Raw genomic sequence first — 23498 nt, 5'->3', positions numbered from 1 at the left:
TGTTAACCACTCCACTGTGAACCATCACAGCCATTTCATCATAAAAAATAAAATATGAGAAATTCAAAAATATTAGCGTGAGATAAAAAAGAACAAAAAAACCAGCAGCCCCTCTCAAAAGTAAATGTAATACTATTGTTTACCATTGCCACAATTTGATGGCATTAAGAGAGTGACGGTAGCTGAGATCAGATCTCAGCTGATCTCCCTTGCCTGACTTCAATCCAGAGACCTGCAGCCCACCATGTTCAGTGCTTGGCACACCGAGTGCGGCCAAAATCCTATCTGTGCCACCTGAGGAACCAGCCCCATCACTGGCACTACTGAAAGTGGTGTTTTGCCCCTACTTGTGCAGGTCTGAATGGCTGCAGCGGGTGCAAGGTAGTGGAGACTCAGGCCCCCAAAGGCACTTTTATCTGCTCGGGAAACGGACATACACCTTTTCAAACACAAATGCCTTCACGAGCCTGAATGAGGTTCCTGCTTGCTTTCAAGATCAAGGCTTTTATCAAGATTTATCAAGAAATCTCTGGCTTGAACAGCACTGTCCAAACAAGATACACCCAGACCCATGGTGTTCATGAACGGTGATATACAGAAGAGTACTTCTTCAGGGCCAGCCGCCACCTTCCGTTTCCAGCTTTCCTTTCTCAGTCCCTCTCACACTTGCACAAATCCAGCTGGGAGGCCCGAGGACACCAGCCGTGTGACAATGTCACAGGTTTCATGTAGTCCTGCGAGATGATTATCTGACAGTTATTTCCTCTTGCAACACTCTCTCTTGCATCAAAGCACTTCGGCTCCCTGTTGTTCGTGTAACAACTGGTACTGACCCCAGCCCCAGCAGTTTCACCGGCAGGGCCTTTTTGGCATTGGCAAGACAGAAGAAAAATGCTGATTATGACTAATAGAAAGTGCTGGATCAGAGAGAGGAAAAATTCAAGATATTTGATAAGAGACGGTGTTTCGAAAAGGCTTTCCTGGCAGCCCTGTCGAAACTGCAGTAACAGCCTCCTTTGCCAGCCGTCGCAACTGTAGGCAGCCCTCTTCGGATGTTCTGAAGGATGAATGTTTCACATGGTCCTGGTTCTTGTTTTTCTACAGATCCGTATGAGCTGAGCGGGCAACTTACGTCTTATAGGACATGCGCTATTAACTTACTTAGTGGGGGGTTATGGCAGATGGGAAAAAGCATGCATTTTAAAGGAGGGGCAATGAAATCTGACAATGTCACCCACACAGGACACATACAAGCTCTATTTGATGAAGACACCCCTTACCCCCTGCCCCACCAGCATCCGTGTCGGGGGTGTGGGTGCAAGAGACCTGCCAGGAGATCCCACGGGGCCATGTCTTGGTAGGGCTGCAGTGCTGTGTCTAGTATTTTGGCCCAATTCCAGCATATATGGAGGCCTGTTTACGGTACTCGTGAAATTTCAGTCTGCTGCTTACTCCACCTCTGCTCATTGCGTTTATTTCTGTGCGCTGTGAAAATGTTGTTGTTGTTGTTGTTGTTATCGTTATTATTGCTATTATTATTACACACTGGAGGTGTGAGTCAGAAGCAAAAGCCTCCTGGGTGCTGTGCTTTGTACCAGCTACGCTGGAAAATGCTGTTTACCATCAAAAGCCTGCAGCCCACCTCTGCCCATGCGGAGCACTGTGCTCCCTGGCCACGTCCTGATTGCAGTTCAGGCAGAAAATGTCATTTTATACCCCTAAGATAGCTACATTTCAGAGATAGAATTGCTTCTTTCTCACTACATAAACTCAGAAAGTTAGGGCTGTAAGAAAAACATAACTATGACAACAAAAAGTCAGTCTTTCCCGTATTCAATTACATGGCAATTTTACAGCTGCCATCTTGGGTCCTACGAGGCATAGTGCTCTAGTCCAGTGTAGAATTATTTCTAGCCTAGGAGGGTATAGACATACGTGTGGACGTACAAGGCCTTAATCTAATCAGTGATCCAGGACTATATTTTGTCTTTTTCAGGCCGTAGGCCAATTTTATAACTGAGGAAAAGAGGTAAATATTTCCTTTGTTTTTGTGTTTCTTTCTGGCAGGCTGCTTGGAGAATATAGCAGCTCTTTGAAGATGGCCAGAGGTTTGCAATGCTAGTAAAATTTTGTTGTGGGGGAAGTGAAGAGTGAGCAGGGGGCAGGTGAGGGGTGATGTTCCATCACCCATCAGGGAGGAGTGGGGTTTTTCCACATGGCTAAAATGCTGGGTGTCTGCACTTTGGTACCACAGACGACTAACACACACCACACACATGCATACATGTACAAATGCACAAATGAGCACGGGAGAGACCATACCATGGCAAATGTGTACTCTTCAAGGATTTTTAAAGCACTGAGTAATGATCAGCTGGTAGGGGAATTATGCAGCCTGACCCTGAAACTAAAACCTTCAGCAGATTTGCCATGACAGCAGAAAGTGTCTCTGCTTGCTTTGTCATCTCTTTCTCATTATAGTCTTCAGACTGGTTACAGATCTGGCTATAAAATTTGAAAATTTGGTTAGGACTTGTAATTTACATCTGCTCTTTGCAAAGATTCGCTGCTATTAGGAAGAGATGGAAGTTGAGCGCATGGAAGGTGCACCTTGTGGTGACAGCTGCTTTTAGAGTTATCGACTTGAAGTATTTCATGTAGTGTACGCTGTCAGGCACACCACAAGTCCTGGTTTTCTAGGGATTTCTTCAATTTGATTTAATAGCCCATTGCCCCTTTGGAATATATGCTGGCAATGCCCAAGAATTTATTACACGTTCTCCCTTCTCCCCTGAAGTTTTTCTTTTTCACAGGTTGAGCAAAAGGAATTTTGAATAACTCCAGGTAGGACCTCTGTTCAGGCTGAAATATTGTCCCCTGGAGTTTCCTCAGAGGCCAGTGGCCTATACTGGAGTTTCCACAGTGGGCAACCAGTGGCCTAACCCTGCTTGGCACCAACTACTCAGAATAAAAAAGAAAAAATGTGGGGGTTGGAGTGGGGTGGGGAAGGAAAAATCTCGGTCAGAAGTGCCAGGGCTCAGAGCTAGAGAGTTTTTTTCTACAAATCAGAAAAATTAAGTAAGGGCTGATTCCTGTGAAGTGCTCAAGCACATTGGCCACGATCCACTAAAGCACTTAATGTTAAGCGTGCTCTGGAGAGTGCCATCGAGAACAGTCTGAGCGCTAAGTACCCAGCGGGATCAAGCTCCAAATGGGGACCAGACATAAACCAGATGGTATTATGTTAGCTTTGCCGTATTATAAGCTCTTTGGTTTGCATTTTAATCTCTCTCTTATTTTCCCCTTTCTTGCTTTGCCTTTTCTATAAAACAGTCCATACGTGCACTGGGAGAGGAGGGCAATATACTGAAATTGGCCCTTGTCACCTTTTCACAAGCATGGAGTTAAGGCACGAGCTGGGAAAACTGCTGCTTGTTTTTAACTTAAACTTAAATCAGCGGTGCTTGGACAAGGACCGTCAGGAGTTTGGAGCTGCTGAAGGGAGGAAAACGCTGACTCTGTCCTCTAATGCGCTCCCCAAAGGTTTGTGGTGAGTCTGCTTTTGCGTTTGAGAGCATCGGCACCTGCATCAGAGGTTATTCCTATGCCTTGGCATTTTTTTGGGATGGGGATAGGGGCAGGTGGGATGGCTGGGCAGGGACAACGGGAGACAGCTCTCTAGCTGTTCACAAACTGGGTTCAAACCAAACTGAAGCAAGACTGCTGCTATGTAGTGCTCAGCGCTCACACATCCACTGAGGTCACCTGCCAGAAGGCAGTGGGAAGAAAATAAAACCCTAGTTGCCGCTTTGTTTTTTTAAACAAGCTCCTGGCTTTCCAATTCTTCCTTTCCAGCACAGTTACAACTATCTCCAGAACTTCCTCAGACCTGGGATTTGTGCAGATGCCAGCTTTTACATGGATGTTTTTGAAACTGAGCGCTGCCCGACTGGAAGCCGTCCTAGCTGGAGCTGCTTTCCTGCAGGGAGGGCATGGCGAGCAGCCGAGGTGGGACGTGTGCCTCTGCCTCTGCGGTGCTGACACTGCTGACTCTCGAGACAGAGCTGTCCGGGCTCAGGTCCGAGCCTTGGAGCCTGAATTAGGGCAAGCCGCCTGGCTGCCAGGCCGGTTAGGGGTATTTCTCCTGCACAGGCTGTGCATGCATGTGGGCTGTGCAGTGAGACTTAAGAGGAAATTTCTGTGATCGTTTTAGCATTCGGGCAACTGGAAAAGGAGCTGACAGAGGCGCCAGGCCTTTGCTTTCATGACTGCATTAATCTTCTCCTGGCCTCGGAGAGAAATTTTAGACAAACTTAGCACATGTTCTCAAAGAGCTTTCTTTCTCAAAGTTATTTGTGCTGTGGATCCTGCACTGATGAATGATAATGGCAGTGAAATGGCCAATATAAATCAAACTTTGCTGGATAATCATTTCAGTAAGGATGCCTGATGCTGTGCTGTTATTTAAAAAGTTGACAGTTGACTACCATGGTGCAGAACTTTTGAGATACATGGATTAAAAAAATGGTTTTTTCCTATCTCAGAAGGTGGTGGTGGGGACAAGAGGAAAAACTAATGCCCCTTTTTTCATATTTATGTATCACCCAAGAAAATTTCTTTCTTAGGTGTAGTTATGGAGTTCTTTTGGTCCAGGGGAAAGAGTTTCAGATGCATATCATTTTAAGAACTAAGACAAATAATATTATTGCTACTGCTGGAAAAGTTCCTGGTTGGCAACAGAGCTATATTAACTATGATGTGAAAGTTTAGTCCACGGCAAATGTGGCATAATTCAGAGTTATTCTGCCATGAAAGAGGTAAAAGCCTAGTTAAGTTACTTTTTATTTGCCCCGTGCTAAGAGCAGGTCCCTGGATGGTTACAAAAGCTCACATTTTAAGTGGTGGCTTTTAAAGTCATCACAACTTGCTTGTGTTTCTGATAAACTAGGAGGGAATGAAAGTAGTTTGGACATAGCTGACTACCAGACAGAACCTATGGGCTTTGTGGGAATTTGACAATAACTTTTGATCAAACAAGGAACAAACTGAAACAAAGCCGTTTTCTATTTGTGAACTGCCTATTCCTCTAAAGTTTCCTCCAGAAAATGCTCACATAGATGCAGTTGTCACAGCTCCAGGAGGAACATGAGTCTGTGCACAGCCATTTTGTTTGTTTTTCTGCACTTTCTGTCTGTATGTCTATATGGCCATAGGCAGAGCTACAGTTCTGAAAACTGACAGAGAAAGTTTTCTGGCCTCATTGTAACACTTTGAGGCAATGATCTGAGCTGGGAGATGGGTCAGGAGGACCCCAGAGCACCCGCTGGCACATCCCACAGTCAAGCTTAGAGGTCAGCTGAGTCTGTCCTTCATGAGCAACTAGACAACACAATTAATTAATCTGTGACAAAAGTACAATTCAACAATTTTATATAGAATATTTCTATATGAAACAGAATATGAATAACAATGTGTGAATCAGGCCCAGCGAACACTGCAGGAAACACAAGGCAAGTGCTACTAAGAAGAAGTTTATGGTAAAGTTTGTGTCCAATGAAAATTAGACAACTACAGCAACTCAAAGGAGCCACTCGCATTATTTGTCATTAGGGTTAAAACCAGCCCATCCATCAAAAGGTGTTCAAAGTGCTTAGAAATAGAGCAAATCAGAAAACTTTCTATGCTACAGACAGTAGAAGTGTATATGTCAAGAATTGCCACTCAAGATATTATGTGGTTGGTTTCTTCATGCAAAATAAACTAATAGCATTTTTGTTAGGCAAACCTTGGATCGTAGCATGAGGTCACAGCTAACCAAGAAGCTGCTCTCTTACCATAATTTCCAGGGAAGCAGGACTTTCCTATTTATATATTGTATAGGATAATAGTCAGAACTCAAATACAGTGTAATAAATACTTTGTCCGTAGGCATTTCAAGGGTTGTGTCAAAGAAATGTATAGACTTGACCTTTCAAAAAAGTTCTCCCATCATATCTGGTATGAATGTGTATTTTCTTATGCTTTCTTTGTTGAAATGCCTAGTGACATGAGTGTATTTCAGTTACTTGTTTAGACTTCTGAGTAACTATTTTGATTTCAACAATCAGTATTTAATATTCTGGTCACAAACTTTCTTTTCTAAATAATGCAATTACAGAACTTTTCAACAGCTTTGATTTCAACAAGTGCATGATTAAATCAGTAATTTAAATAACGCACCACATCAAAATTAAATGTTGAAGTTGAGATTCATTTAAAATAAGCTTCAACTAAAGAATTTTGCATGACCTTTCATCTACTTTCATCATGGTTTTGGTCTACCCTTCACTTCACTACTTAGTAATGGAAGAGCATATCTACTCAGCAAGATATCTTCCAATGCTGTCAAATGTGTCTCATTTTCAAAGACTGAATAGCCGAGTTTTGTTTGATGACAAGACAAATGCAAAAAGAACCCCTCATCTGCATAGCAAAAGAATTCACATGAAAGCATGGTTGTCATAAAAGTAGATTTTAGATGTTTTCTTTTTTACCTATGTACTTCCTATTTCCTTAGGTAATTGCCACTTTACCCTTAAATTCTGAGTTTTCTCTTGAATTCCTTTAGATTATTTTAATGATTGGAAGATTCCTTGGTTAGGTTTCTGATTGGTTGCTGTATTACTTTATCTTTACATAAGCTACACATTCTGAAAATATAGATAGGACAACATAAATCTCCACCAATCTTCTTATCTTAGGCACCTAAAAATTATATTTATATTCATTTAATTTGATGTCTATGATCAAAATCAATTCAATGATTCATTCCTAGAAGGCACAACATCAACTGCAAAGACCAAAATACCTTCCCCATTCTCAAAATCTATAGGACTTATTGCAAAACCACAAAAAAGCAAGTCATCAAAAGTCAAAAGTAATATCGAAAGCATAGAGAATATCATGGGTACAGGAAAAAGTCCCACAGCTTGATACTTACAGAATTTCTTAAAATGTAGCCACTTTCCAGCTGCCAGCCAGAGCATAGCTGTGCATGAGGCAGAGACACAAACAGTACCTCCTTTGTTACCTGTCCACACGGCTATTTGAAGTCTGCTGAAGAGCAAACTTCTGAGCAGTTACATAATGACAAAACAACACGAAGGAAAAACACATACGTGATTTTGCATCAGCTCTTTTGCTTTCTGCACGGCAATTCCCATGAAGATCGCAATGTAGAATATTTTTTTGCTGTTAGTATTGCTCACTTTGAGTTTTTATAGCTGCTTGGAGATCTGCATCACTGTATGTGATTTCAGCTAATCAAGCATACAAATGAACAGGAACGCAGACACGCAGCACTGTAAAAAACACAGAAGGAAGTTTTTTCAAACCAAATCCCTCTATTAGGCAGTGGTTCCAGTGATGAAATCAGAATAGGAAGGAAAGTCTGTGTTGCTGCATTGTTTTGTTTGGATTTTGGGGTCCAGTGCTAACTTGTGATAATATTTCCATTTGTAAGTATATTTCTCTGAGGGCAATCCAAAAAAGTGACTATGATGAATTTAATAGGAAAAATATCCCATTGAACTTGCTAAGTTTTTCCACCATGAGTGATTGTTACAGAATTGCCCCACTCAATTATCTTTCCTGTGTAGTTCAGTAGCTTTTGGCTAAGTTTATTGTTTTTTATCAAAGTCCAATAAATGCACAAAGTGGATTCAATAGAAACGTAATTACAGAGAAATTCAGTAACTGATTCATCCCTGTGAGAAATTTAAGAGTTTTTAAATCAGAGAATGGAGTGAATAGCATAAATGACTAAAAAGAAGCACTGCAATGTATATCAAGGATATAGAGTTGGTTGCAGGGACATCTAGATCTTTAGAGACAAGCTCAAAGCCTACTGCCACTAAGAGGAGTTTTGGATCTGACCTTAAATGTTGTGAGATGTCAATTGCATTTGTAATCCAAAGATTTAACTCCCTATAACCTCCACAGTTCAACAGTTAAAACAAACATGTCCTCTCTACAGACATGTAGACAGACATTATCTGATCGGCCCATCACACTGAGTAATTCTAAACAGGATTTTCCCGGTTGCGTGTACAGAGCACTGTATCGTCTCTCTGGCTTTAGGTAGCATGGTTTAAATGTGAGAAAGGCCAATGATGGCAGAAATGTTAGCTTAAGCAAACGGGATTTTTCCTTATGTCTCCCAAACATAAAATGCACAGCAGCAGTTTTGCAAAGTGAGCAAATTCTTTTCATCAAATGTAAAATTGATATTGAAGATTAAGAAGTTTCTTCCCCATCCGTAAGAATATGTCACTCCCCTCACCATACGTAAGTATGTGTTGTTCATTGCTTGTCCCTGAGACCTGCTCATTGCTTTCAAGTGATCTTCAGAAAATGGTAAATTCAGTCTGCTGTAACCACATTATCAGGTGTTACTCATTTTATAGGTTGTCACAAATGATGGAAAAGTCGTATTAAGTTTTTAGCTAAATATAGATCACAGAAAAGCACAGAAAAATAAATACTGAGCTTATTATCTTCAGCTATACCGGTTGCTTAAGTATATTGACATCAGTGAATGTTGTAAGTCCCTGTGAAGATGGCCAAGGCCATAAATATGCATTTTCTGTAAAGATATCAGAAAAACTCATTCCACTATCTATTATTTTCCTGGCTGTTTCTGGTACCTGATGCAAACTGCTTTACTTAATTTCAAAGATTAATCCAAGACTTTACTTGAAGTCTTCAAAGATTGCCTATCAAATGTTATTGCTACTGCTATGTCCCGTGAATTCATGGGCTATGGCTATCTGTGGGCTTTAGGGTAGCCCCGCCGACGCATTCCATTTCAGTGTTTGGTTCATTTCTATTGTTGCACAGCCAGAGGTCCCCTTTGGTTTGGATGAAATATAAAATCTATCCCAGTGATAGAAACTCATCACCAATAGTCTCAAAGGGGGTAACTTAATCTAGCCGTCCACTCCACTGATATAATTAGGAATGCACTTTGTCAGCCTTTGAGGGTTTAACTACAGCTGGCTGGGTTCAAGGCAGTCTCAGAAACCAATCTCTTCTTAGTAACACCATCTCCTTCACAGAATTACAGACATACTTTCAGCAGATGTACCCAGCTAACTGCTGAATGATGTTTTTCCACCCACTTATGCAGTGGTCAATGTCTTTTTCAGCAAAACCAAAGCCCTGGATCAATGTCATGAAATGATTCAGAAACCAAAGGCTTAACTGACAGCTCAAGAATAAAGGTTATGAACCTTATTTACAGTGTTTGAATGTGGCTCAATTCAGCTGCTGAACAACATCATATTCCTGATCCAGCTGATGAGATTTAATTAGAAAAGAGATTCTAATGGATATTCAGATGCGGACTGGCCTATCTATTGTTTAAGAAATAAAAGATATTTTAGGCTCTATTCTCTAGGAAAATCAGAACTCTTCACACGGATTAGCTAAGTTAGATGAAAAAATCTAACCTAATAAAAATTTTAAATCTTTTAATTTATTCATCAGGACTAGTTCTGGATTCCTGCTGTACCCTTGGCTCTTCTGCTGGAGCTTGCAGGGATTTGGACGATGAATACTTTCATAGTATTGTCAATATGCTTTTTTAACTGAATATCACAAGCACCGCTCCTTTTTTCATGTGCTTTGCTCTAGTAGGAATCTGATTTGCACAAATAAATGAGATATTCTGTTATGGTTCAAGCACATTGGATAAAGCTTCCCTTCCAACCTGCAAAATATTTGACAAAAATGCAGTATAACTTTATACCTATTTACTTAACGCACCTAGGCCTGAAAATACCCAGCCCAACCTATTAATCAGAAGAGTGGCCTGTTCAGAAAAAAAATACCCTTTTTTTTTCTTATCAGTCCTGAAGCATTAGTCTAAACACTTTGAATTCCAACCTTCAAGTTTCCACCTACAGCCGTGTCAGCGGGCTGGACACAGGCTCTGCCAGGTGGGAAGCCCTATAGCTGTGGTAGTGCAGTGCTGCGCCTGCTTATTGGCTTGGGCAAAATGCTGTGCTAACATCATGTACAGCTCCTGGACACAGGCAAAGGGAGGTTGGATTTGCCTGTGGCCACCCGATAAAAAGATATCCTGAATTCCTGTGTTGTAATCATTATGTGGCAATCGTGAAATTCACTAAAGCCATGGAGTTACTACCTTGCTGTTAAACCTTATGGTGTCAGACTGAACTTTCTTTTATTTTTTTCATTGCTTTATTTGGTTCCTTTTTGATATAATACAGATTTTCAGTAGGTGTCAGAGTACCGGCATCACAACTGGGCCTTAAATACTGATAGTACATAAATTTCAATGTCCTGTGTCCGAGAGAAAAAAAAAAGGACTGTGAATTAAATAAAAAAGCAATACACCTCCTTCTTGCTTCAGTAAGTCTCCATGTAAGTAGGAGAAGGTTAACTCTGAAAATTACAACTTACTGTATCTTTTAGAATTCTTGATAGCACTAACAGTGTTAATTATAGACATCCTCATTATCCACATGAATATCATACCCCAGATTTGAATCTGGAAAGAGAAAACGAGCCTCCAAGGACATCCTATGACAATAAACTCCCCGTACAAATGGGTGATTACTTAAAACTGCAGTGACTCGTTGCATGGCACGTAACATAATTAACTGCGTAACATAATTAACTACACTTGTGTTCAGTGTAGACTGAGGCAAGCTGGTTTGGTTTGCATGGTCTTACTGCATTGCTGAGTGTGGCACAGTTAACTTCAGGCCTGGGTTAGCTAAATCTTATAAAAAAAATTCAGTAGTTAAAAAAAAGCCATAAGAGATGGAGTCCATTAAGGATGAAATGCATCTTGACCACACAGAACAGCTGCACAGTCAATGTCCCTCCCAAAAATCTGTGGTGTGCTTCCTAAATACAGACATGGAGGTCCTGTATGTTGAAGAAGGCTTTTCAAAAACTGACATAGTGGGTTCGTTTGTTTACTTTTAATTGCCACTATTTGTCAGAGGCAACAGATGGCTTGAAGACATACACTTGAAGAAGATTCCAGTTAATGTTTGACTTGTGGGATAAGTAATTCTAATGTTTGCCATATAATCTGTGAATTGCCAGTGATGGGTAGCCTTAAGCTTCATGTTGCATCTATGGACTTGTACATATTGTACACACACGTGTAAATAAGAACAAAGGAATACTTCCAGAAACCTCACATTTCCAGTAATGTTATCCTTAAATTCTCGTGGTTTAATTGCTTTTGCTAATTGAAAGAGAGAAAGAGGGAAGAAAGCAAGCGAGCAAGACAGCATCAAAGGATTGCAGCAGATCACTGGGGATTATGGGGAAATGCATCCTCTGAGTGGAAGATGTAAGAAGGACCTTACACAAGGCGGACACAATTGTTTCAGCAGGAGACTAAAGACTCCCACATATTTAAAAGACCCCTATCCTGTGCTTGGTCAGCTGTCCCTGCTTCCTTCAGCCCACCCTCTCTCCAAAAGTGAGCACTTTTAATGTGAAATCCTGCTGCAGCCTGAGTACAAAGGCTTCCCTTGTCTCTGTTCATCAGGATAAGCTCTCTGTTTCCTTTCACTTCCTTGCACATGCATGATATGGGCACCATCTGGCCCAGAAATGGCCAAGGACAGCCAGAACTGCAAAACTTCTTCAGAGAATGCCCTAGGCTCCCCTGCTCCATGTTTCACCTGTAACTACAGCAAAGATTTTATATTCATCTCTGATATATCCAGACAAATATTTAGAACTCAAGTTTTCAAAATATTTGAATAACGGAGGGAAGTATTGCAAAAGGAAGACAGGCCTAGTCACCATTATGTTTTAATTACCTAAGACTTCATACTGATGTCTTATACTGCAAGAATCCTATTAAATAGGAAGTCAGCCTGAGCTGAGACAAGAGATAGCATAATCAGATCATGCCCTGTAAGCAAAGTTATTGACAAAAAGTTCTGAGTTCTGATGACTTGATCCCATTTCCACTGAATTCAAAGGTAAAACCTCCATTACCACACCTAAGTATCCATTAACTCAGTCCATGTGTATAAACAAGGCTCATATCCCACTTGATGTTCCACTGCAGGATTTATTATTGACCTTTTATTAGACTAGAATATAAAAAAGACAGAGCATTTCATGTTAGATTGAATGCTACAACTATCCAGTTCTTGCTCTCATACTAATGTTAACCTTAAAAAGGAGCTGACATTCTCACTTTTAGATTCCCCCTTGACCACTAGGTATGATCACCACTGGGCCAGAAAATAAGCTTGGATTATATTTTGTTCTGAGCTTTTATTAGCCAGAGAAAGAGAAACTAATGGGGAGGAGGCTCTCCATCACCATACCTAGAGTTTGCATAGACTAACCCAGAGTCTGGGTAACTGCAGGCTCTCTGATGTCTGCAGGGGCATAGTTAGTGAGGAACAAACTACTCAGTGAGTCAAATTCAGGCCTTGCATAAATTTGTTATTCCCTGCCCAAACCTGTCGCTTGGGAAGCTAGTATTTTTCTGATTAGCTGTAGTAAAATATGAGGACTTACAGCTCTAGAGTGTCTTCCATCTCTGGTAGAAAACTGTGAGAGCGACCTCATGCCTGATGTCCTGAGGTTTCACCCACAGATGTTTAAAACACAGTTCCCCAGCTTGCCTCTTGCTTTACTTGTCTTTCAGCTGGTAAATGACGTCAACCCAGCTGGACTTCTACATCCAATACAGGTTTTCAGTATATACTCCCCTCTGTCTCTCTGCACTGGTAGGGCTCTTCTACCCTCCACAAGAAGACCTATGGTCATTATTTTGCTCATTATACACTCAGAGCAACTTCTGCACAAAGAGATGTTATAAAAGGCTTGTATAGTCCTCAGGTGGAAATTCAATAATGGCAACACTTAGTAGCAGAGATTTCTGTCTCTCCTTTGTTCAGCCTTCTTCTGTCTAAACATCCAGCATAGGTCCATCCTAAACTGGATGATTTTGCACATCTGAAAATCCCACAGGCTTACAGTAGCCGAGTATTACACATAGTGTCCTAAATAAGAAAACATAACTGCCTTCAAACGAACAAGCTGATAATAGGCTCCCTGCTCCAGTGTTTGTTCCACTCTCCTCAGAGACTCTGGCAGTGTCCAGGAAGTTAACAGATACAGGCAGGGGAAAAAATGAACTACAGACATGAGGGATCCCTCACAGAGCATGTCTTTCCCTTGCATTAATTACAAGGGATGCCAACTCAAGCACTTCTGCTGACCTCTGCTAAAATAGTCCTTCAGGGTAATAGAGGCTCTTTTTCAAACAACCTGTCTTTTAAACCATTTCAGCTTTTGACTTCAAAATCACCACTTAAATGCCATTCCAAAACCCATTGCCACATATGTATGGTAGGACTTGAGGGTCAGCTGTAAATGACCCCACCACAAAACATCCTTTGGGACACCTTTCTCTTCTCACTCCAACTCCTTTTATTGGTACACAAGGAGGAGAATCAGGTCATATACCTGTGAAGGTGGTCCGTCTCCTGTCCTCCTTTGCTCCCCTCTTCCTTCCACCCCCTTGCATTCTCTTTTTGTCTCCCTTTTCCATGTCCCTGGCACATACACAGGACTTGGAAGACCACGATGGGGACTGTTTCCACCGAGAGAGAAAGAAGGAGGCAGGCAAAGGGGCCAAATGCTAGATAGGATGCCTGGCTTCAGTCACCAGCTTGAGACGTGACTCTGGACACTCTTCTCCCAGTTTCCCTCCTGTGCTCTTTTAATGCACCCACCACGGTGGTACCTGAAGGTACCTGCACAGAGCATGGTCCCACCCTGATGGTGGACGTGCTGCCTGCTAGCCTTACTCTGCTGTGCTGCCTGACCAGCTGGAGCAAAGCACTGCAGTGGGCCAAGTGGCTGCTAGTGCTGTGGTTAGCCAAAATCCAGGATGTTAACTTGATTGTTTGCTATGGATACTCTGCATTATTTGAGGATGTGATTCTATATTTGTACAGCGCTAACCAGATGCTTTTCAGATACTATCTAGGACTTTTACTAGTATTCCACAGTTGTGTCTTGCAGTTCCCACCACTGCACATTTTCCACACATTCACACTGAATTATTTTGATCTCCTGTGCAAAAATAACACTTTACGGTTCTTAATTCCTGGTGGTTTGTTATGCTAGTGCTGTCAATCTGCCAGATGCAATCTGAAGGTGTCTGTGTAGGGCATGCAGGGCTCTCAGGTCCTAAGTTTTTTTGTGGGCAGCTCCAAACCTTGTGTAATCAGAGATAAGTGACTTAGTTAAAAATGAGTGGGGCAGCTGGCTAAATGCTCAGCCAAACAAAATGATCAAAGGGACAGTGCCAGATGTTTTCCATCAGCTCTACATATGGAGGTACCAGGGAGAGCAGCAGGAGCACCAAACTAAAAAGAAACCAGAGAAGGCAACTCCAGTTTCAACCATAACATGAGGAACTGGCTATAAATACTACATTCCGCAGTGAGGCTCCCAGAGGACATTCTGTAGGTATTTCTAAAACCTACAGGAAAAGCGTGTCTACCATTGTCTGACTTATTTGTACGCATCCTCCCGGTAAATATTTTATTAAGAATTATCATTCTTAGCATCTATAAAAAATACACTTTAAAAATCATATTTTAGAAAGCTGCAAAAAATGATAAAAAGGTTTTTTTCCACAAAATGCATTTTTTGCCCAACCTGTGCCAATACAGTCTTTTCCTAGACTACTGTTTTGTGGGGTTTTCCTTTACCACTTTTAGTACATTTTAAAATTTTAATTTCATAGGTTTTGAGTCCAAGTTACTGCAAGAGGGCCAAGTCATGTCAAGATCTACTGTGGAAAATGAGCCAGCTTTTTATTTTTGTCTTCTGGGGAAGTTTATGGTAGAGTGAGATAAGCATCCAAAATAGTTAAGGTTGTTTATCCTGCATCACTTAGAAGATATTCTTGACATCACTTGTATACAACTGAGCAGGGGAGCTGCTCAATCAGCACTGACAGAAGTTAAACCCAGATCACCCAGCCTCAGGGCGCACAGACCTTACTTCAGTGTGATAAAATCTGCTTCTGTTGGGATAAAACCTGAACTACTCATACAGATCCTCTTGTCACAAGCCAAATTTTGGTGCATAAAGGCTCCTCCCCTAATTGTATTCCTTCTGGGGACACAATCATTGTTTCAGGACACTTTACCTCACCCTGCATATCTCTGTAGTATCTTGGGGCTTGCAAGGGGGGGTGAATATTGCAAAAGGATGTGGTGCTATGCTTGTCCAATTGGCCTCAAATCTCCAAGTCTTAGACTTGGAAAGCAGGGATCCTGGAAGCTACCAGCAGGTAACTCAAGGCAACATAGTATCTTCAGAAATTTATCCTGGTCTTTTTTGACTCTACAGTTTAGTGATGCCAGCCTGATCAGCAGGTCAGGCTGAAAGTCACCCCCTGACAGCAGGAGGAGGGAGACATGCTGAACGTGAAGAGATTGGGAAGGCATTTCCCTGAAACAACTGGCAGTGCCAGACTTGCTGTTGACTAGGGGAGAAGGTAAGAAGGGGTCTTGGCTGTGTTGTTCAGTGGTGCTGAAATCCACTTTGTCCTTTACCTATGTAGCAAGCTCCTAGGTTTGGTAGTATATATGCTGCTCTTTGCAAGAGTATCGATTATTAAGATGTTTATTCCACATATAAAAAGCTTGATGTGACCTTTAAAAGCTGCTCTAAACCCATTCTGTAGGAACAAAGCCTGCGAAGGTGCCTTTTCTCTCCTCTGATTCTTATCTCATGCACATATAAGCGTAAGCCACTCGTTGCAGTGGAAGTATCTGTGATTTGCAGTGCAGGATGAGTTCTTTGCTGGTAGATATGCTAGTAACAAACAGGCTGAGGAACTCACTAACTCTCGTACTTGAGTCAAGGAAAGCTTGAGCATGACTCACTTAGGAATGCTTTGTACTCCCCTAATTGCATAATTACCTTAGAGAGCTCACTGGCCATTTGGCATAGAGGTCATGCCTGTTTCCTCTGAGCACAGGAATAACTCCTCCTAGCTTCTCCTAGCAGGATAAAAAGGAGATGTGAGGAAGACGTATGGCCGTGGCCCCACTTTGCCTCTGTATAATCCAGGAGCAGTATTTGTGCACAACTACCAAGTCCTTCCTTCTCTGAAGTGAGGATAGGAAAGTTGACCATTATGTAACATAAATCAGCACTTTCACCTTTGCACTGAGACAGTATCTGTATTGAAAGGGGTAGTATGACATTCTGGGGTGTTTGGTGAGGGTACTTGTGACATCTGAGTTCTAATAAATGGGATTAAAAAAAAGTGAGGGGGATGCCGCAAGCACAGGAATCTTCCCCACTATACTCAAATGCCATAGAGTTAGGCTGACTGCCAAGCAAAGAAAGCAGAGATCTCCCCAACACCTTGTTCTCAAAAGCAATAAGTAAAAAAAAGATATGAATAATATAAGTGCTATCAACAATTGCAATCATGCAAAGCAGATGGCAAGCGAAGTGAAGGGACCTGAATGTCCCATGAGAAAAATGGAAAATGAACTTGCTAGTTGCATTAACAGAATTAAAGGAAGATTTGGCTGGAGATTCTCCTGTACCTCTAACAAACTCAACAGTGCAGTTTTCAGGGCTCACCCCATGTGTAGAACTGGTAAAGTAAGTAAGTCTGCAAGATGAAACAAAAGGAGAAAGATAGAAATGAATGATATAGATAGCTGAGGAGGAGATATTTAAGTATAGCTATCTTTAGTCCCCCTGATGCTCTCTTGTTCTGAAGAATGGCTGGCATTTGTGGTCCCTCTTAACCTCTTTATCAATGTTATCCAACAGCAAATTTGGAAGCTAGAATTCTCCTTTGCAGATTGGTGACGGCATCACTATGCAGTCAAACTTTCATCCCGCTCTCCCCTTCATTACACCTATGAATTACCATCCTTCCTTGCACACTGCTGCATCTTCCATTTGAAGTAGCTAAAGCACATCTTCTCCTGTCCCCCTTACAGCCCACCAGCCAATATCCCCTAACAGATAATGGGGCATATACACTCTCCTCCCACTGGACTTATGAATGAAACTACCTGTGGCTGCTATACGTCACGCTGATGCTAATGCTGCTGGTGTGTTTTAGACATGCGCACAGGATGCCTGCCTGATTGGCCCTTCAAGAGTTGTAGATGGATGTGAATCCAAGTGGTCTGATGCATTTAAGTTACTTTGTTAGTGTAAACTTTGGTGTCCATGGGCTTCTCAGCTGTGTACTTGGATTGGCAAGAGTGTACTTGGATTGGCAAGAGTGTTTAAGATTACTCATTTGTTTAGAGATTCATGATGGCTACTTAAATCTTTCCTTCTTTTTTATCAGTGTCTTTTTAAATAGTGGGAAGAAGAGCAGTTTAATGCCGACTGAGGCTGCATTAGCTTCCCCTTTCTGTGAGAAACCTCTGCCTAGAAGGTTCCCAAAGTGAAAGTGTTTGCAAGAGAAAACAGCTGGGAGAGAATCACATCCAAACCTGGCTCTGGTGAGTGGGGCTGCTCTTCTGATACAAAGGGAGCATCGCTCTAAAGCAAGAGAAAAGTTTTGGGGAGAGGAAGGAAAATGAAAGATCTTGATTCCTAACTGAGAGAGAACTGGTCAGCAGTTTATCAAATTGAAAGTTAATGTCCAAGACTGATCCTGTTCTCACAGATATATATCTGAAGTACGGACTTCATTAGAGCTACATCTAACTAAACCCAACTGAATTCAGAGGAAAGTCAGGCTCTAGATCCCAACTGCTTTTGTTATCAAACAAAAAACAGGCAACACCTCTGTTCTTTGCACGCTTTTTTGAATCGTTCTCCTGGAGACTCGAGGAGTTAGCATGCCATAGTGCGGGTGGCTGCCCTAGGGATCAAAGGACACCAGACAGAGTCTATAGTAAAGCTTCTTGCATTAGAATGGCGGCAGAGGAAACTATACAGAAAATGCAGTCCAGGAAAGAGTTCTTAGAAGATGAAATAGGGATTAAGCCAGAGCCTATTTTACCATTTGCTAAAACGCTCAGTGCATTTGCCTTCATGGATTCTGCATTCCAGAGGACTGCATGCTGGGTTAATAAAATCCCTCTCTTGAACACGCTTTGGAAACTCAGACGGTCACTGACTGCCCATATGGCAGAATTTGGCTATTGCTATTAGACAGCTGCAGGAAGTTGAGGACAAGAAAGGGGAGACAGCACCAAAATCTTATGGACACACAGACATATAAAGAGACACATGGCTTTGCCTCATGGCAGGAGCTTCCAAAATATGTTCCTCATCAAAATGCCAGGATCCTCTTTTCTTTTTTTCTTTCATGAACTGCAATTCGCACTTCTGCTTTTCTTAGGTGATACATATGTGATTTAAACCCTCATACACCCCGCGCTTAAGTTTCAAGAGCATTTTAAAACAATCAGCACACCTACAAGAAAAATAGCAAAACACCACATTTCCGTTCCTCACAGACTCAAAGGGAGATTGAGTTTAGCATTCTTCCTTGGGGAAGAAATGACATGCTCCCCAGTAACCCAATGCCAAACCACTGCTCTCTGTTTTGAGTAGCAAATGCCATTCTTACTGCGTCTAAAAGCCCAGATTGTGTTTCTTTTCTTAACATGAAATTGTGTATTTTGGTACTGCTCTCAAACAACAGTTTAACAGAACAAAGGAGTTATCTTTATGAGACAGCCAGGGAAATACACAAAGAACAGGAAGATGCAGCTAACCTAAACAATGACATTGAAAACAAAATAGCTATCGGCCTATAAATAAACAACATAGAGTAAATATCATTATTTTTATTAAGAGAAGACACACACTTAATTTCTTGGGATAATGACATCTACTGTTTCCTCAGACTTTAGTTCTCATTTTTTCAGTCAAGCCACAGAATAACATTTCCTACTTTCTTCAACTTTTTACAGTATGAACTTTCATAGCACTTCTTTTGGAGAAAATTGCAAAACCCAGACACGTACATTTAGGAGAAAGGTCAGGTTTTCTAAAACAATAAAATCGCCCAAACTGCTGTTTTTGAACTGTGCAAATACATGCATTCTCACAGGGCAGGGGAGTGAACATACACATGACTGCATTAATTAAGACAATGCTTAGTTTCCTGCAACCCAAAGGAATTTTCTTATTTAGACTAAGTCTTTAACGATGCAATCTCCCATTGTGTGTATGTGGGTGTGCAAAGCTGCAACTGCAATTTCACAAAAAGGCAAGGGCTGGTTCTGACCTGGTGGGTGAATGGGGAAGGAATTAAATAATCCTCTAAACCAAAGCCAGAACCAACTTTCTGAGTGCCAGACTCAGTCACTCCAGCCTTCTCACTTTCCGTAATACAGTCCTAAATGACCTGAGCAGAAGCCTGATTCACGTGCTTTTTTTCCTGGGGATTGTCTTATTGAGTACCTTGGGCAGGAAACTGGCCTGATCTGTTGACTTACAAGATTTAAAATAAGCACTCGCGTTTCCCCCTCCCGATCCAGACAGCGGCAGTGGGCTGAATCACTTCCCCGGTGGAGGCAAGAAACGTGTGAGAGCAAAGTGCTCGCGAAGTGGCCGAGTGATCGGGAAACGCTCTCAGGCTGACGTACAGTCAGCAAAACCCACGACCGACCCCGGCGAAACGTCGGGGCATGGCACCGATCCGCATCCCTCAGGCTTTACCTGCTGGTGGGCGAATGGCTGGGGGGGCTGTCCCGCACAAAGCTCTGCTCCATGCCCGGGATCCTGGCTGGGCTGTGGGGATGGTAAGCTGTCAGGACCACGCTGCCCGAGTCCTTCATCTCCATGGTCATAGGCACATGTCGGCCCCGCTGCCTGTGACAAAGGTGACCGGGGGGTGTGGATGGGCCCCGACGGGAGGACGAGCGGTCCTGTCACCATGAGCACATGGCCTGGCTCCGTAGCAGCTTCTTGCCGCCGTTGGCTGTCAGGAGAGCTGTGTAACTGAGACACGGCTCCTCTCCCTGTCAGGAAAGCTGCATTAGCATATATTCAAAAACACCGCCCACAAAACAACCCATAGGGAAGTTACTACGTTCCTAGGAAACTAGAAACCTGAGATAATCCTGCATGGCACCGAGCGACCGCTGGGAAAACTTCTTGCTTGCTTTCTTGTTGTTTCTTTTTAAGAATCAATTTCTTAATACTCCTCCTGCTCCTGAAATAGGCTCGACTAAGTGAAATTATTTGCCTTTTAAGCAGCAGGACGGGTGGAGAGCACTACTCAGACACAAAATGTGGTTTGGCAGGGCAGGGAGGGACATTTAAGCTGCTTCCATGAGAGATTCAGAAACTGAGCAGGCTCTGCTCTGTTTAAATAATCAAGGAATAGGAACCTTGATTTCCTACATGCTGGGTCATTTCTGTGGCAGGGAACTGCACTTGCTTTCTCCTGAAAACCTATTAAGCTTTCGTTTTGCCTGATACAGCTGGGTACATGATGAGAAGGGCGCTGGGAGATGAATGAATTATTTTTACAATAGTGTGCGTTCATCTGGAGCAATCCCATAAATAAATACACTCTGAGGCGCTTGATATTTTTTCATACTTGTGCTTGGTCTTTGTATGCTAATTGAATGTTTTTCTCTCAAAAGGAAACAAAGCCAAGCAAAAATATTTTCTCTCAAAAGCAAGCAAAAATATTGGGGTCCAACTCTGGAGTAACACCCAGAGAAAACTCTGTAGGCAAAATGAGAAAACTCACACAGCCCTTTATTTTCCTCTCCCACTTCTTCAGTGTTTGGGTTTTTTTGGATAAATGCTTATTCCTGAAAACTATTGTCCTGCCTGTGAAATCATGGGAAGGCTGTCCCCAGTTTTACTCTACGAGGCACAGCTCTCTGAGCGCTTCGTGAGCATGTGAGTGAAACACCAGCCTCCGTGCACCTTCGTCACAGCTGTGGGCAGCGTCCCCAGTGCAGGTGCTGTGCAAAACGCCTGTCAGGCTCCTCTTTCGCATCCCCCTTGAATGAAGGTGGTTTCACTAGCACAGCTATAGGGCTGCCTAAATTGCACCGTCAGTCTCTCCAGCTGGCGAAGTAGCTCCGGTTTTGAAGGGCACAAAAATGATTAATCTCATCTCCGCCTTCCCCCTGAGCTCCGTATCCTGCCTGGGGGGGCAGGAGTGTTTCAGTCAACTATGTTGCTGCGACTCATGTAGGCAGTGCCTAAGTTAATTTTAAATTAGCCAGAATAGGACACTGATAACAGTACACTTGGCAGCACTTCTTGCCAGACTCACCCAGGGAGCATAAATATTTGAACATGCAAAGCCTCTAGGCTTGTTCTTGCTATGCTGTTAACATGTCCTGGATTAAATATTTTAAAGCCAGGTTGCACGGGATAGAATCATAGTTACTTCCATGGAAGCGTGGAGGCCTTCTGGGAGCCACCATGCAGCCATGTACATATGTTAGAAATGAAGGAGAAGGCTCTAAGCTAACTCTGGAAGCATTGCCTACTGCCCATGGCATCAGGACTGTATCCCACGGTGCCTCCAGTGAGGACCGGGGTGAATGCAATAACCAGTGAAGACCTCATTGTGCTCTGTGATTACTGGGGTATTCAGGAGAGGGATAGGGTCTGAAAAATTAGGATAGATGCCATCATGGATCTCATATCCCAGCTCTGTGGAGCACTGACTGAATGCCAGGTTTATGCCTGGCTGCTGGATGACCACGGATGCTGCTGCCAATGTAATTTTTTTTCCTTCCTACCCTGGCTTTACATTCCTCTTCCTGGACCAGAAGGTGGGTACCCCACTTCTGTGATGAGGGGGAGTAAATTATAAATATAAATTTATAGCTGGCACAAGTGCAAATAGGTATATTGAAAATCAGTCAGTCAAAATACTCATATCAAACTGAGAGCTAAAGATTTATAAAAAGAAGGTATAAAATATCTGCTGATGCCCTTTAAAGGCATTCTCCACAATTTATTTCAAGAAACTAAACACACACCATGGAAGGCACCAAACACTATCAGAAATGGAGTAGGCATCCTTTAGGAGATCAAGCTACAGACAAAGTATTGGCTGCAACTCCAGGAAAGTCTTGTTTTCTCCCCTTCTTTGCATCATAGCACTAGGCTTTCTCCAGTACCATCAGACAACAAAATTATGTCTATGTGCTTTAGCCTATGTGCAGATAAAGCCCCCAGTAGAAATAGCATGTATTTTTAGTATTATTTTTATTTCCTCTCTTCCCATAATAAAAAAAATCAAACAAACACCAATATGACTTAGAATAGAATACAGTTACCCTCTCAATAGTAAAACGCATATAAACAAAAGAGGCCCACGCTTATTAAATGGGATTTTCTCTCTAAGAAAAATAAACATGGAAGATTTTATTTGGAGATTTATAAAGTGCTGGTGCATAAACTGGAGGCTTGTATGGAAATGTCAGTCTGTCTGGCACAAGTACAAATAGATATTTTGAAAATTAATCAGCCAAAATACATATATCAAACTGAGAGCTAAAAATGTTTATAGGCATAATGGCTCCTGGGGTTAGACATCTGCATAATAGTGAAAACTAAAAATGATGCTAAATCAACTAGAGATACACATCAGCCATGTTTAAACAAAGTTTTAACTGGACTAGCAATGCAGCCATAAGAAAAGCGTACAAGGCAACGTGGGCCAGATTCTGCCTTCAGTTCTATCTGTGCAATTCTGTTAGTTAAAGGAGAATTTTATTCTCCTGGTTTCTAAAAAAGCAAGTAGGAAAATATTTTAATCCAACATGCTTGTGTTTCCACAGGATCCCCCTTCAATACTCGATCGTGGAGTACTCAGGACTATGACACTTGCAATTGTTTTTTCAGGTAGTTAATAGCTCCGTAGGCCTTTCAAATACACTGAAAATGCCAGTTTGTTGAGAAATATATAATACCGCGGGGATGTTTTTGGTGGCAACCAGTAAAGTGAAGTTACAGCAAGAGAAGAACCTGTGGGGAGTCTGTAGCCAGTGAACCCGTGAGCAGCTCCTTCGGTTTTGGTAGGCAAGGACGTCGGGCTTTCGAATTTTACATTGTGCTTGTGCCAAAGGGAGTGCTTTGCACTTTCACAAATTTGGCAAAAGAGTTGTTTATATATGGATCAGTGGGCCAAGACTTTGAGAACGAGGAATGAAAAACCTTTATTAACCTGTTGTTTCAGAAACCTAAATCACTAGCTATATAGTTGTACGATGAAACCTTCAGCTTTTCTGCTGAAGAACATCTGTGGCAGCCATATACAAGAAGTATAAACACACAGAAAGTCATTAGTTAATGTTTACTGAGATGAAAAAGAAATTTTCATTGTTGCTAATAATATTAATATATATTTACATAATATTAATTAGTAATAATTGTGGCAGTAACATGATGGGAAACCTTTGTATGTCAAATTTAATGTCTGTTGCTTAGAAAGGAGCTAATAAATT

General features: G+C 42.0%; 1 protein-coding gene across 4 annotated transcripts in view; it reads right to left on the bottom strand.

Annotated features, from left to right (window-relative positions):
• Nucleotides 1–20022, bottom strand: part of ARHGAP28 (Rho GTPase activating protein 28) — a 75924-nt gene extending 55902 nt beyond the window's left edge. For 3 of the 4 annotated variants that reach the window (XM_072852706.1, XM_072852715.1, XM_072852707.1), the window contains exon 1: nucleotides 19732–20022. In XM_072852706.1, coding sequence (XP_072708807.1) covers nucleotides 19732–19862 — 131 coding nt within the window. In that variant the 5' untranslated portion in view covers nucleotides 19863–20022. The remainder of the gene's footprint in view (nucleotides 1–19731) is intronic. The other variant, XM_072852709.1, reaches the window with a different exon arrangement.
• Nucleotides 20023–23498: the final 3476 nt, after the last annotated feature.

This window comes from Ciconia boyciana, chromosome 2 (genome assembly GCF_034638445.1).
Source record: "Ciconia boyciana chromosome 2, ASM3463844v1, whole genome shotgun sequence".
NCBI classification, from domain to species: domain Eukaryota; kingdom Metazoa; phylum Chordata; class Aves; order Ciconiiformes; family Ciconiidae; genus Ciconia; species Ciconia boyciana.
The sequence above is the reverse complement of the archived record's forward strand: the minus strand, read 5'-3'. Positions and strand labels throughout refer to the sequence as shown.